This window comes from Squalius cephalus (assembly GCF_949319135.1).
Source record: "Squalius cephalus genome assembly, chromosome: 13".
NCBI classification, from domain to species: domain Eukaryota; kingdom Metazoa; phylum Chordata; class Actinopteri; order Cypriniformes; family Leuciscidae; genus Squalius; species Squalius cephalus.
The window spans coordinates 25,346,920-25,359,681 of record NC_137134.1 but is presented as its reverse complement, the minus strand read 5'-3'; the positions used below and the strand labels follow the sequence as shown (position 1 = coordinate 25,359,681).

Below are 12,762 nucleotides of genomic sequence, written 5' to 3'. Positions count from 1 at the left end.
GCTAACCAAATGACAACCGAGTCATTCTCAAAACTTGGTGTCGTGTCCCTGAAAATCTCATTAAAAATATTTCAAATATTCAAATAAAACCCCAAAGGCATTCGATAATCTGTTTTTAAAGATGGTTTGACTATTTATTTTTCATCTATTTTTCTCCAGTATCTGTATTTACTTAGGAGTACAGACTAGAGGGAGGAAAATCAGCTGGGATTTTTTGTTTTGTTTTTGTTTTTAATATTGGGAAAGCATCAACCGGATTCAGTCAAGTGCTAATGGTAAAGAGGAGTCTGGGTTGTGAAGATCATCTCTTAAGTGGGGCGCAGTAAATGGCTGCATGCGAAATCACATACTTTCCTATAGTAGGCGAAAAACAGTATGAGAACGAGAAGAATGAAAATTCTTTTGATATTCAAAAGAAGAATGTCCGAATTCACAGTAATGCAAAAAGTACCTGGATGACCTACTTCTTCAGGTGAGATTCTGGAGTATGTATACAATGGACACTTTAGGATCCCTTGAGGCGACGGGAGATAATTTATCAATGACAGTGACAAAACTGTGTCTGACTGGTGTCACTTTTTGAGTCTGTTTGTTCATGCTTAGGGTTTATTTGCTCCGTTCTGTTCATGTCTGTGTTTCTAGATTATTTTTCTGTTCATGTTTCCCAGTGTGTCTGATTGTTGTATTCCAGTTACCTGTTGTTCATCCATTATCTCATATGTCAGCTGTGTCTCATCTCTTTGATTGTGTATTTCAGCTCAGTGTTTGGTTCAGTTCGGTGTATGTTATTGCTGCGTTTAACCGGTTGTTCTGTTCACGTTTTGGAATATATGAGAAACCTGAGTATTTTGGTTAGTTTGATTTTGTTTTCAATAAACACTGCTGTACTTGGATCCAGTTTCATCCTTCCTCGAAACCGACAGTGACAGTAAGTCACATGATAATGACAACATGGCGAATGTGGTGCGTCCACTCCTACTTTATATAACATACCTTTTTTTTTAGTGCTCACAAATAAATTATTCAATCTACTCAAGAGAGTATGCGATTTTGGACACACCCACTGTGAATGTTCAGGAAAACCTCTCTGTGATGGTGTTCACAAGGTTCTGGTAACTCTCCAACCACACCCTTTCACCTATTACACTTCTACATTTGCATTTCATATAGTTTTCAGTCACGTGACTGGCTCAGAGACCTGGAGGCCAAACGATCCCTAAAACTGCAGCACAGGCCTATCAAATTTACATCTCATAAGAAGAAAAACAAAGATAGTTTTGGGCACTTGTGATCTATATTCAGCACACACTGCAGTATTTCAATCACTAATAACAGCGGGACATTCTAACATGCTTAAGTACATTCAGGCAAGCAGATGAGCCCAGAGTATAAACACAATGTGCCAAATGCCATTTTCTTTATAATGGTTTTCTATGGAGAAACATTTAACGAGAATGTGTTGCATTTATATTCTGGTTCTAAATATAGCATATATATAAATATAGTATACATCCTGAATTTGGTCTTTTAATATCACATACAAACCTGGAAAAAATTACTGGTGGGCAATTAAAAAAAAGCTTTTTTGGAGAATGACCCAGTTATGTGATTAGATAATGTTAATTTTTTATTTGTTTGTTTTTGGTTGACATGACATGATCTGACCCAAGTTGTTCAAATGTTTTCACAGGATGTGGTGTATAAACAAGTGAAAGGGGCGATGCAGACATTCACACAACCCACAGACATGGGTTTTCCATCCTCACAGTAAAGCAATGCTAATTCACATTCAAAAAGAATCAACTATCACATCACTTAGATGTCTTTATTTTTTTAAATAATATATAACACTAAATATCTATAAGTTTTATTACTTATAGACCTACATTATTGACCTAAGAAGGCATTTATACCCTATATTGCCAAAAGTATTGGGATACCCCTCCAAATCATTGAATTTAGCACCTTTTATAAAATCAAGCACCTTGCATGCATTGCAGACTGCTTCTACAAACATATTTGATAGAATGGGTTGCTTTCAGGAGCTCAGTGAATTCACGCGTGGTACCATGATAGGTTGCCACCTGTGCAATAAGTCCATTCGTAAAATTTTCTCAGGAACTCAACCACAGAGTGGTAGGCCAAGTAAAATCACAGAGCGATGTCAGTGCATGCTGAGGCGCACCGTGCGCAGAAGTCGACAACTTTCTGCAGAGTCAATAGCTACAGACCTCCAAACTTCGTGTGGCCTTCAGATTAGCTGAACAACGGTGCATAGAGCGCTTCATGGGTTTCCATGGTCGAGCAGCTGCATCCAAGCCTTACATCACCAAGTGCAATGCAAAGAGTAATGCAGTGGTGTAAAGCATGCCGACACTGGACTCTAGAGCACTGGAGACGTGTTCTCTGGAGAGACGAATCACGCTTCTCTGTCTGGCAATCTGATGGACGAGTCTGGGTTTGGCGGTTCCCAGGAGAACGGTATCCATAAAGACATGGATGAGCAAGTTTGGTGTGGAGGAACTTGACTGGCCCGCACCGAGTCCAGACTTCAACCCAATAGAACACCTTTGGGATGAATTAGAGTGGAGACTGAGAGCCGGGCCTTCTCGTCCAACATCAGTGCCTGACCTCACAAATGCGCTTCTAGAAGAATGGTCAAAAATTCCCATAAACACACTCCTAAACCTTGTGGAAAGCCTTCCCAGAAGAGTTGAAGCTGTTATATAGCTCCAAAGGGTGGGCCAACACCACATTAAACCCTATGGATTAAGAATGGGATGTCATTAAAGTTCATGTGCATGTAAAGGCTTACATCCCAAAACTTTTGTCATTAAAGTGTATGTTTACAGAAAAAAATATGAATATACAGAAATAGCAAGAAAGACTCCTATCTTACATCAATGTTGATGCTATATTAAAATTGGCATAAAAATCAAAATTGACAATTCAACAATTAAAATAGCTTTTTTTATGGAATTGACCATTTGGGAGTAGGTGGCAAAGTTTCGTCAATGCAGTTGCTCACGCATTGTGGAGGCAGAAAAGCATTGGTAACAAGTGGAGGAGAACGGGCGAGATCCAAGAAATAAGAGAAAATGTGTCTTCTTGTGCCTTTGGATGGCAGATTCATTTTTAGCAAGCATGTTTTTTTCGGCTAAGATACTTCAGTTTAGGTAGGAGGATGATGGGCACATGTAAGGACATCCTGCCCCATTCCTCTGCCCCCAAGTTGAGAGTGGCATGGGTCAGTGCTTGTGGGCGGAGGGTGATTGTCTCTAAAGAAATCTCTCTTGCTCCGCCTTGATACCATAAATTATCTTATTCCTGGGTTGAAAAACAAAATAGCCTGGATCTTGTTCCTGGGTTTGATGTCAGGTGAATGGAGTATGTAGGGCATTTATCTTCCCCTACTTCATTTACCTTTGATGACCCCAAGCCCTGGAACAAGGAAGGGAGGAAGGTTGATAAAGGCTGGGGCTTTCGTTATTTCAGAGCAAGTATATGGCCGAAGGTAATTTTGCCACATGAGAGTTCTGTGATTCCTACGGTGCGCCTGAGTGATGGATGCTTTTGATTCCAGGTGGTAAGTTGAGTCATTTTTGCTATGCTTATTGTGGTAGTGCATAGACACAACTAATGTGGCAGGCAGTTCTTCAGCAGTGTTTTTTTCTTCCTAGTGTCATCTCAGTTACAGTGTAGAGTTCCCAATCTAAAGGGAACGTCTCAGGTTACGGATGTAACCATGGTTCCCAGAGAAGAGGAATGAGACACTGCATCTCGTTTTGTCATGCCTCGGGCCTGCCTCCTCGTCTCCTTCAGATAAAAACACTGATGACGTACATCATGCCGACCTTAAAACTACATGACATGCAGGAAACATGTTATTCCAGACCATGAGAGTTTGTTGTCTTGTTTTATCAGATGAGAACTTGTGTTAGAAGACTGTCATGGCTGAGAGATGATCTGTGTTTTATGAAGCTTTTGTCAGCAGATTTAGGCCTGTATGCAATAAACCCACAGGGTTATGAAGCTGAGGCTGAGGGAAACAGCCAACACATGGATGATTCAGGAGTTCAACATTAGACACAGCAAATTTTACTGTAAACAATTGCGTATTTGTAGTGATGTGGACAAAATTGTATCTGTTTATACCAGCATGGAGCCAGTTACTGGTATTAAGATGCTTTTCTCTTACATTAATTCAGCAATAATGTATTAATCATTGCTGTAGTATTCAATTAGAACCGTGTGAGTAAAATTAATTTAATTAGGCATAATTTTTTTATATTTAACTTACAAATAATAATCAACTATACTATTAATTCTTCAATTAATTTTTGTAGATTAAATGATTTCTACAATAATCTCTTGCTAGATTTTATAACTAAGTTTTGTAACTTTCTTTCACATGGCTGCGACACATAAAAAGCATGTTTTACATAGGCAAAACCGCAAGTACCCAAATGCACATGCAAAGCGCAGTGCTGAGCTCATATATGCAAAGTATGTGTGGCCCATTTGGAAAGTTGGACGTTTTTTATTTCATTGTGTTTGCTGTTTCATTTGTCCAATTCTGAGCAGAACCTCAGTTTTGTTTTTGTTGTTGGTTTTTTGTTTTGCAAAGAAGAAAGATGTTCTTCATGCACCTTGACATACTTTCCAGTTGGGTTTCTGAGTCAAAGCAAGATGTACTGTGGTCTATGCAGGCTATTGGCTGAAGGCTATTATTGTGGTAGATGTGCTGTAAGCGTTACGTGTGTGTGGGTGGGTTGCTGGGTTTAGTTGAAGGGCGGCTTGTCCATAAACTTCAGAGTAAACAGCCTTATATAGCAATCTAATGTTGTGAGGTAAAATACAGCACTTTATCGCCTGGAGCCAAATCAGTTTTGCAGGTCAAGATGATCAACCTTGATGCAGAACTAACTGAAACTGTCATTTCTTCAAAAATGACTGGTATCTGTTTAAATTAATCTAACAGGTATACACTTTTTTAAAAAGCTTTTTAAAAAGTTACAGCACAAACTGGACTCTTGCTCCCCATTATTGATTGACTTTACATCTTCTTCTATCTCTGTACGGCCCAGGAGGAACATTAAACACCTCCTGAGGTCTCATGAATGTATTTAAACCAGATTATTTGATTCATGATCATGATTATAGCAAAGAGAAGAAAAGCTACAATTCTTCGACAACTGCCATCTCCTCAAGTGTGAAAACAATGAAAGTGTGAAGCGAGAGCAATTGTGTAAAAGTAAATGTGTTTGACTGCTTTTGTGGTTGTTGGCTTCAAGGTACTTTCACAGGTTGTCTTTTATGTAGCACACACACACACACACACACACACACACACACACACACACACACTAATACTCTGTCTCACTCTCCCAGCAAACACATTTACGTTGTGGCACGTTGCATTTTTGCTGGGAACGTCGCTGTCTACGTGCTCGCAACATTGTAACAACGTAGAATTGTAAGACGTGACAGGGCTGTAGCAACGTTGTTGCGCGACGTTCTGAGAGACAACGTTCTGACAATATATTTTTATAGGCTATGGTGTATTTTGTTAGATAATTATATACTTTTTATCGTTTATTGTTTATCTATATTATTTAATGGGGCTATCAACACCTGCAAGTATAGCCTACACTTTGAAGAGTAAAAATGACAGAAGGTTTCGGGGAAACATCCACAAATCCAGAGGAGCAAAGAAACGAATGAGATTTAATAGCGTAAAAATCAAACGAAAAACTAAACAGTGCGAGCGATGCTACATTATTAGAAAGGTTGTAGGTTGTGTTTGATAGCTGAGGTAGGCTAAACGCAATACTCACGTATCCTTGCTCGATGATGAATGAGAACACTGAGCCCAACAACAGGTGGTTGGGATTTAAAAGGCTGATTTTCCCGCTTCAGGGCAGTGACGAGTACATTATGTAGTCCAGTGGTTGTCCAGACACCGTTGGCACAACCTTAAGCAATGGCCCTTAACGGTGGTTTAATGCCAACATTGTGACAACGAACGCTGTAACAACCTTCACTACACAACGTAGTTATAGCAACCTTTTGGCCATGTTGTTAAAACGTTGTTAGAAGGTTGCCTACGTTGTGCCAACGTTCTGTGTTTGCTGGGCTCTCACTATATCTCTTTAAAAAATTGCCATAGAAAAAAATTCTGTTTACATTCTACATAATTCTGTTCTTTACTTCATGAAAAAATATACGCACACGGCACAAGAAACTCTTTGATATTTCATCTTAACGCGTATTCCTCCAGATCTGTAAACCTCCGACAGATACTGTTAAAAACACTCTATCGAACGTTTCAAACGGCGTAAGAAATACGTGTTCGAATTTACATGATGTTTCAGAACGCTGCTTTCCGCAGAAACACTGGAATAAAACGTAGTAGGACTCTAAGAAAAAATACATGAGAAAGCAGATGTTGATTTTGTATAAGCAAGTGTATTTATGGGCTTCACCTAAACGCATTAAATCAGGGTTTCTCAAACTCGGTCCTGGACAGTTTAGCTCCAACCTTGATCAAACACACCTAGCTGTGAGTTTCGTGATCCTGAAGACATTGCTTAGCTTGCTCAGGTGTGTTTGTTCAGGGTTGGAGCTAAACTGTGCAGGACAGTGGCCCTCCAGGACCGAGTTTGAGAAACCCTGCATTAAATGATCAAAATAATAAAAGCGAAGGCAGAACAGTCTTTCTGTGGTATTTAGCCTAATTATTTTTCGGACTGAAACTATGTAGACGACTTTCTATGCAAAAGCACACAGCACACATTCAAAGGGTAAAATTACTCAGTAGGCTAAATGTATCCTAATTCAGTCGAATAGTTTAATGTATTTTATTATTTGGTGTATAACACCGGCTTCCTGAAGAGGAGGAGATTCATTCATCAAACGGTCAGTTGAACTATAAGCCCACAATCATTTGAGAATGGCTTCGCGTCAGAGAGACAGCGCCTTTTGATGTAGATTTTTTTCTGCGTGGTTTTCAGACCTAGATTGTTTTCAGACATGATGTTTTTCATGCTTCCAGACTGCTTGGAATATTTACAAATATGATGGTTCATCAATTTGTCTGTTTTTGTCTATGGCTTTTGGGTGGTAAGTTATATTGGTACGGCTTCAATTATTGTAGCCTACTTATACCGTGCGAACAAAAATGCTTTGGGACACTGTTGTGTAGCTCTTTGTTAAAATAATGCAGTGTGAATCGAAAGTTCATCATCTTTACTGAGTTATGATCTGAAAGAAAAACTTTGACCCAGAAATGTTAAAGGACCAGTTCACTAAACAAATGGCTTAAATGACACATCTTACTTAGGCTACATATATTATCAAGTGTAATTTACAATATTTTGAATTATTAATAATAATAATAATAATAATAATAATAAAAACATATATAAATTGGTTAATTTGATCACTTTAAAAGTGGTTTTACCCCAAAATGTAAATTTTAATCATTTGCTTGACATGTGTGTGGAACACAGAAGAAGGTAGGCTATTGTAGTTTCCTGCTTTTTTACATTCAGCAAAAGTGATACATACAACTATATGTTGAATGTATCACTCAATAGAGAATAACTATTTAACAATGAGAGTGTAATCATTATAGAATATACATGTTCGGGTCAACAATGCCTGATTTCTAATGTAACATCAAATGGTTAATATTTCAGTTGAACTGTTAATATTTATATTGAATAAATAAAAGTTGCTTTGAATATAAACGTTTGTCAACTGCATAAATGTAAATGTTTAAACAAACATTTCAAGTTAATTAAAATGAAAAAAAAAAAATCTGTTTCTCTGGTTAATATTATTATTTTTTTTTTTCAGTTTCAATCAACTTTTAAACCTTAATTGATTTAATGCTGACACAGAAGCATTTTCCCTTGCCGAATCTCTATTTGAAACAAATCTCAAACCCACCAGCTGTCAATGGTAACTGGTAACTGTAAACTGACTTATTTAGGGAAGTAAGACTTTTAATCATTAATCAATTCCGTAATCATTTATTCACCCGATCGTGTTGTTCACGTAATGATGTTCTTCAGCGAACACAAAATAAGTTATTCTGAAGAATGTTGGGATCTAAAAAAATCATAGAAAAGCCGAATAATTTTTTTTGTGCTTCACTGATGAAAGTCAATCACACAGGTTTGGAACGACATGAGAGTGAATAAATGATGACAGAATTTTGTAATTTTTTTTGGGTGAACTGTCCTTTTAAGTGATCTTATTTCAGTCTGGTGCTACTCGTAGACCAGCAATTTCAGAATAAAGTTTGCTCTACCTTTCGTGTTGTTTTACCGTACAAATTCTTACACCGTGTCTACACGCAACAGCTAAAGGCTACATGCAACAAAGCGACCGTTGCATATTTGTTCAATGTGTCAGAAATAGCGAAAGTGCTCAGAGTGCTTCAGAAATAAACTAGACATCAGTTTACTGGCAGGGATTTGTCGTGTCGTCGTGGTGCATCCAGTGTAAAACAATTTTTAAAAAATCACTCGGGCCTATTTTAAAGGGCATTGGCTTTTGCCTGTGGATTAAATTATAATGGAGTTTAATTTTCTGTCGTCAAATAAACAAAAGAAATCTGAGGTGATAATCTGTGATTATGTTATGCGTTATGCTGACTGTTTTTTTCCCCCCAGGTGTGTCTGGTGTTTATGCAGATGAAACTGAGATGATATCAGTGATGGAGGGAGATACTGTCACTTTACACACTGATGTTACTGAAATACAGAGAGATGAACAGATACTGTGGACATTTAGACTTCAAAATTCAGAAACTCGTATCGCTGAAATCTATAAACAGATCATCTCTAAATATGATAGTGGTAAGAAGGAGAGATTCAGAGGCAGATTAAAGATAGATGAGAAGACAGGATCTCTGACCATCACAAACATCAACACATTACACTCTGGACTTTATAAACTACAGGTCATCAATGGAGCCGTCAAACACAAGAGCTTCAGTATTGCTGTCTATGGTGAGTAAACTGAATAAGTTAAATGGTTTTAATTTTAAATCAAATGTAACTCTGACCATCTGTGTGAACTTTTATTTATTATTGATCTATGATGATTGAATATCTTTACACACGTAAATATCAGTAATTGCTTGTTCCTGAAAGATGTTTTTCTTCATGTTTTTTAAGGAATGCTGACAGTTCCTGTCATTATCAGAGACTCTTCATCATCAAATTGTTCACTGGTGTGTTCAGTGTTAAATGTGAGTGATGTGACTCTCTCCTGGTACAAAGGAATCAGTGTATTGTCCAGCATCAGTGTGTCTGATCTCAGCATCAGTCTCTCTCTACCTCTGGAGATTCAGTGTCTGGATGATTCCTACAGCTGTGTGCTGAACAATCCCATCAGAAACCAGACCAAACATCTTGATATCAGTGAACTCTGTCAACCATGTGAAGGTACGTCAGTATTAGGGGGGTTTCACACTGGGCACATTCATTGTCCATAATTTTAGAGTTAAATTTAGAGTCCATAATTGGACTTGTTAATAATGTCATGCTGGTTTATCTCTCAAATGTTTTATAGATGTGTGTTCTCACACACATTTGAGCATTTTACATGCATGTGACGTTTAATCCATTTGAGAGGGTTTCCCAGAACATCCTTTGAAGGTTATGTTCTTACTATAAATTATATAAATTCATATAATTTTCATTTTGTAGAAAGGCTAATACAGCGAGTGAGTACTGATGCATGGTTGAGTGTGTTCATCAACAGAAGAGAATTTGCTCTTTTGATTTATAAAGTAAGCATTTTTAAAGCACATAATGTATAGCATCCCAGCTAACAAAGTTCCCACAACTTCTCTCTCGCTAAAATTTGGAAAGGTTATGCGAATGTTAAGATAAAACATTATTTAAATAACATTTATAGAATGTTCGTATAACATTATTAATATTTGATATATTGCGAGAGAACGTTTTGAGAATATTTTTGAAGCATCCATTTTGTAGTCTATCAATGTTAATGTTGACCTTCTTGGAATATTACAATTAACATTCAGAGATTATAATATTGTGAGTAACAATACGGTTAGGAGAAAGCTGTACTAACATTACATAACCTTTTAAATATCGTTCTAATCACTGCAAGAAAACATGGATATTTGAACATTTCAGAAACATTGTAAATCACTGTTTCCACAATGTTTGTAGAACATAAATTTGTAAGCTGGGAAATAGTGTATATTTGATTTGGAGGAGAACATAGAGAAACATTTGGAATAATTAATTTTTTCATTACAGAAAATAATTTTTTTATCCTGTTAATTACAAATAATGTACAGATTAACTCATTTTCAAAATAACTCTCAGTTGCATTCAGTAAGATATGTTTCCCATCAGATCTGCTGTTTTCATCTTCATTGAGAATCTAACTGTAGATTAATGACTGTGTGTGTTTTATCATTGTAGAATCCAGCCAAACTCCAGTTCTCCTTGTATCGCTGTTGCTGCTGTTGTTGCTGGTCTTCACAGTTTTAGTCGTGTTGTTCTTCTGTCGCCGCAAGAAATACACACAAGCAAAACAAGACGGCAAGTATTACACACAACAGAAAAATAATATTTTATTGAAAAAGTAATTCACATAAATGCCAACAAAGCCTGTAACTACTATTTCAGTAGACTAAAATAAATGTTTTTGGAAACAGCTCAGTCTAATGAAGAAGAGGTTGATTATACTGATGCAACATTCATTAAACACAGATCTCCGGATACGGTAAGATATTCTATGCACTAAATCTCTTATGAAAGCTTGCTAAGCTAGTACAGTTTATTAGTTTGTCTACTTGTTTTTACATGCATGATGTTGCATAATTAAACATTCACACATCATACACAATTTTTAAATAATCTGTATAACTGTTCATAATGTGCTTGCTTGTTTTCTTTTGTGAATTGAGTAATGAAAGTGCATTTCATTACAGGAGGCTGATGTACGGGATAGGACGGTGTATTCAGAAGTAGCTTTAAGAAGATGATCATTCAGACTGTATTATCATACAGAGCCGTTTATTACTGGACATTTCATGTTGAGGTTTATGTCAGTATGTAGCAAAGCTCAAAATCTCAAAGTTAAAGTTAAATGCACTGACTAGCTCTGTTTGCTACAGATTACTGAATTATAGCATTTCATTTTTAAGCATTTTCTAAAATAATTTATTCTTTATTAAGACCACATATCTGTAGAACACAACCGATAAAAGGATATGCAATTTATTTCAGGGATTTCCAGGGACTAATGTAAAATGAGGCTAAATGTGTTCAGGTCTGTGTGTGTGTTAATGGCTCCCTCTGCTGAAATGTACAGGAATTAATGTTGTAAAAGGTTAGCTTCTGCTCGTGTAACTAACTGTCTGTGTGACAAAAAGCATAATTTCAAAAAGACGGCCTTTGACTGAATAATTTTAAAACACCCGCACTATACTAAAAACAAGTTTTTTTTTATTGCTGCCTACCAGTGTTTGTAAACTATCAGTTCAAGATGATAATCTCAGATACTTTAGATTATTGATCTCATTTAGCTATGTGGTGTAAACTGTGTGTGAATTTACACATTTAACATTGTAATGTATTGTAATCGGCAAATAAGAAGTTTCTACATGCATTCAGTAGGCTAATGCTTCAATCCCGGAACTAATGTGATATTATTTTTGAATGTGATACATTTACTCATATGAAGTTTTTATTTTTCTGAAGAAAGGTGTCGTAATGTAAATCACAGTAAATAGTGCACTATTTAACAAAAAAAAAAAAAAAAAAAATTTTGCGATGGCTGTCTTATTTAGTATTATTTATGTCTGTAAAATGTGATCATTTATGGACACCAGATGAAGCTTTTGAGAAAATGTTAAACGCCATTAACATCTGAATAAATATCTCCAGTTTAGGAGTCATTTTAATGTGACAAACCCTGTTCAGGTGAATTAATGTAAATTATTTGAGATTTAGCTTTATTCAGATTGTCTGAGTTTATAATTTTAGTAATGCACTGAAGATGATGGCTGCCTTGTTACCTTTTTTGCATCAAGCAGGTTTATTCTTGTGTACTTGATTTGTTTAAGCTGTAAAAGTGGCTTGTCTATTTACTGAACAAACATTATTAAACATTCTCTCTGCACTGATTATGTTTGTCTCTTTAATCTTTATGCCAAAGTAAACCCAGATATAGGTTGACCGTGAACAGAGTGTCATCTTCAGTGAAGTGCATGTAAGCTGATTCATGGAAACTTCATTGTTTCCAGTATAAGACTGGATTCTGTTGTTTCTCGAATAACTTGACAGTGTGGTTGAAGCTTTAGGTTTCACAGGATGTGGATTTTATTTGAAAGTGATAAATGGGAAAGAGTGTAAGAAAAATTCAGATAATTGAAAAGCACATGTGAAAAGTTTAATATCCCAGCAATATAAAAATACATTATATACTACAGTCTTTTTGTGTCAGTCAACATTCTGGTTGATTTGTCTAACCTGTATTATGCATTTGTCAAAACAAGTGAGATTTCACTCAGAAACCATGCCATAAATACGTCAAAGTAGACTCAGTGAGTTCAGTATTAAATGTGTTTAATCATTGTGCTAATGGCTCCTGCTGACTGTTTGAGGAATCCATGTGTTAATGTGTTTGACTGGTTATAATGGTCAAATCAGTCCTGTCATTGATATGAATTTATATTCACTATACTGAATGCTTCAATCCAAGACG

At 36.4% G+C, this 12,762-nt stretch overlaps 1 protein-coding gene across 1 annotated transcript in view; it reads left to right on the top strand.

The window, feature by feature from the left end:
• Nucleotides 1-6,907: 6,907 nt before the first annotated feature.
• The window catches only part of LOC307169725 (SLAM family member 9-like), a 114,329-nt gene continuing 108,474 nt past the window's right edge, over nucleotides 6,908-12,762 (top strand). Inside the window, exons 1-6 of the mRNA XM_079890519.1 lie at nucleotides 6,908-7,122; nucleotides 8,682-9,020; nucleotides 9,189-9,458; nucleotides 10,473-10,592; nucleotides 10,709-10,776; nucleotides 10,985-12,182. Coding sequence (XP_079746645.1) covers nucleotides 7,077-7,122; nucleotides 8,682-9,020; nucleotides 9,189-9,458; nucleotides 10,473-10,592; nucleotides 10,709-10,776; nucleotides 10,985-11,038 — 897 coding nt within the window. The 5' untranslated portion in view covers nucleotides 6,908-7,076 and the 3' untranslated portion in view covers nucleotides 11,039-12,182. Of the gene's footprint in view, nucleotides 7,123-8,681; nucleotides 9,021-9,188; nucleotides 9,459-10,472; nucleotides 10,593-10,708; nucleotides 10,777-10,984 lie in introns of the transcript that reaches the window.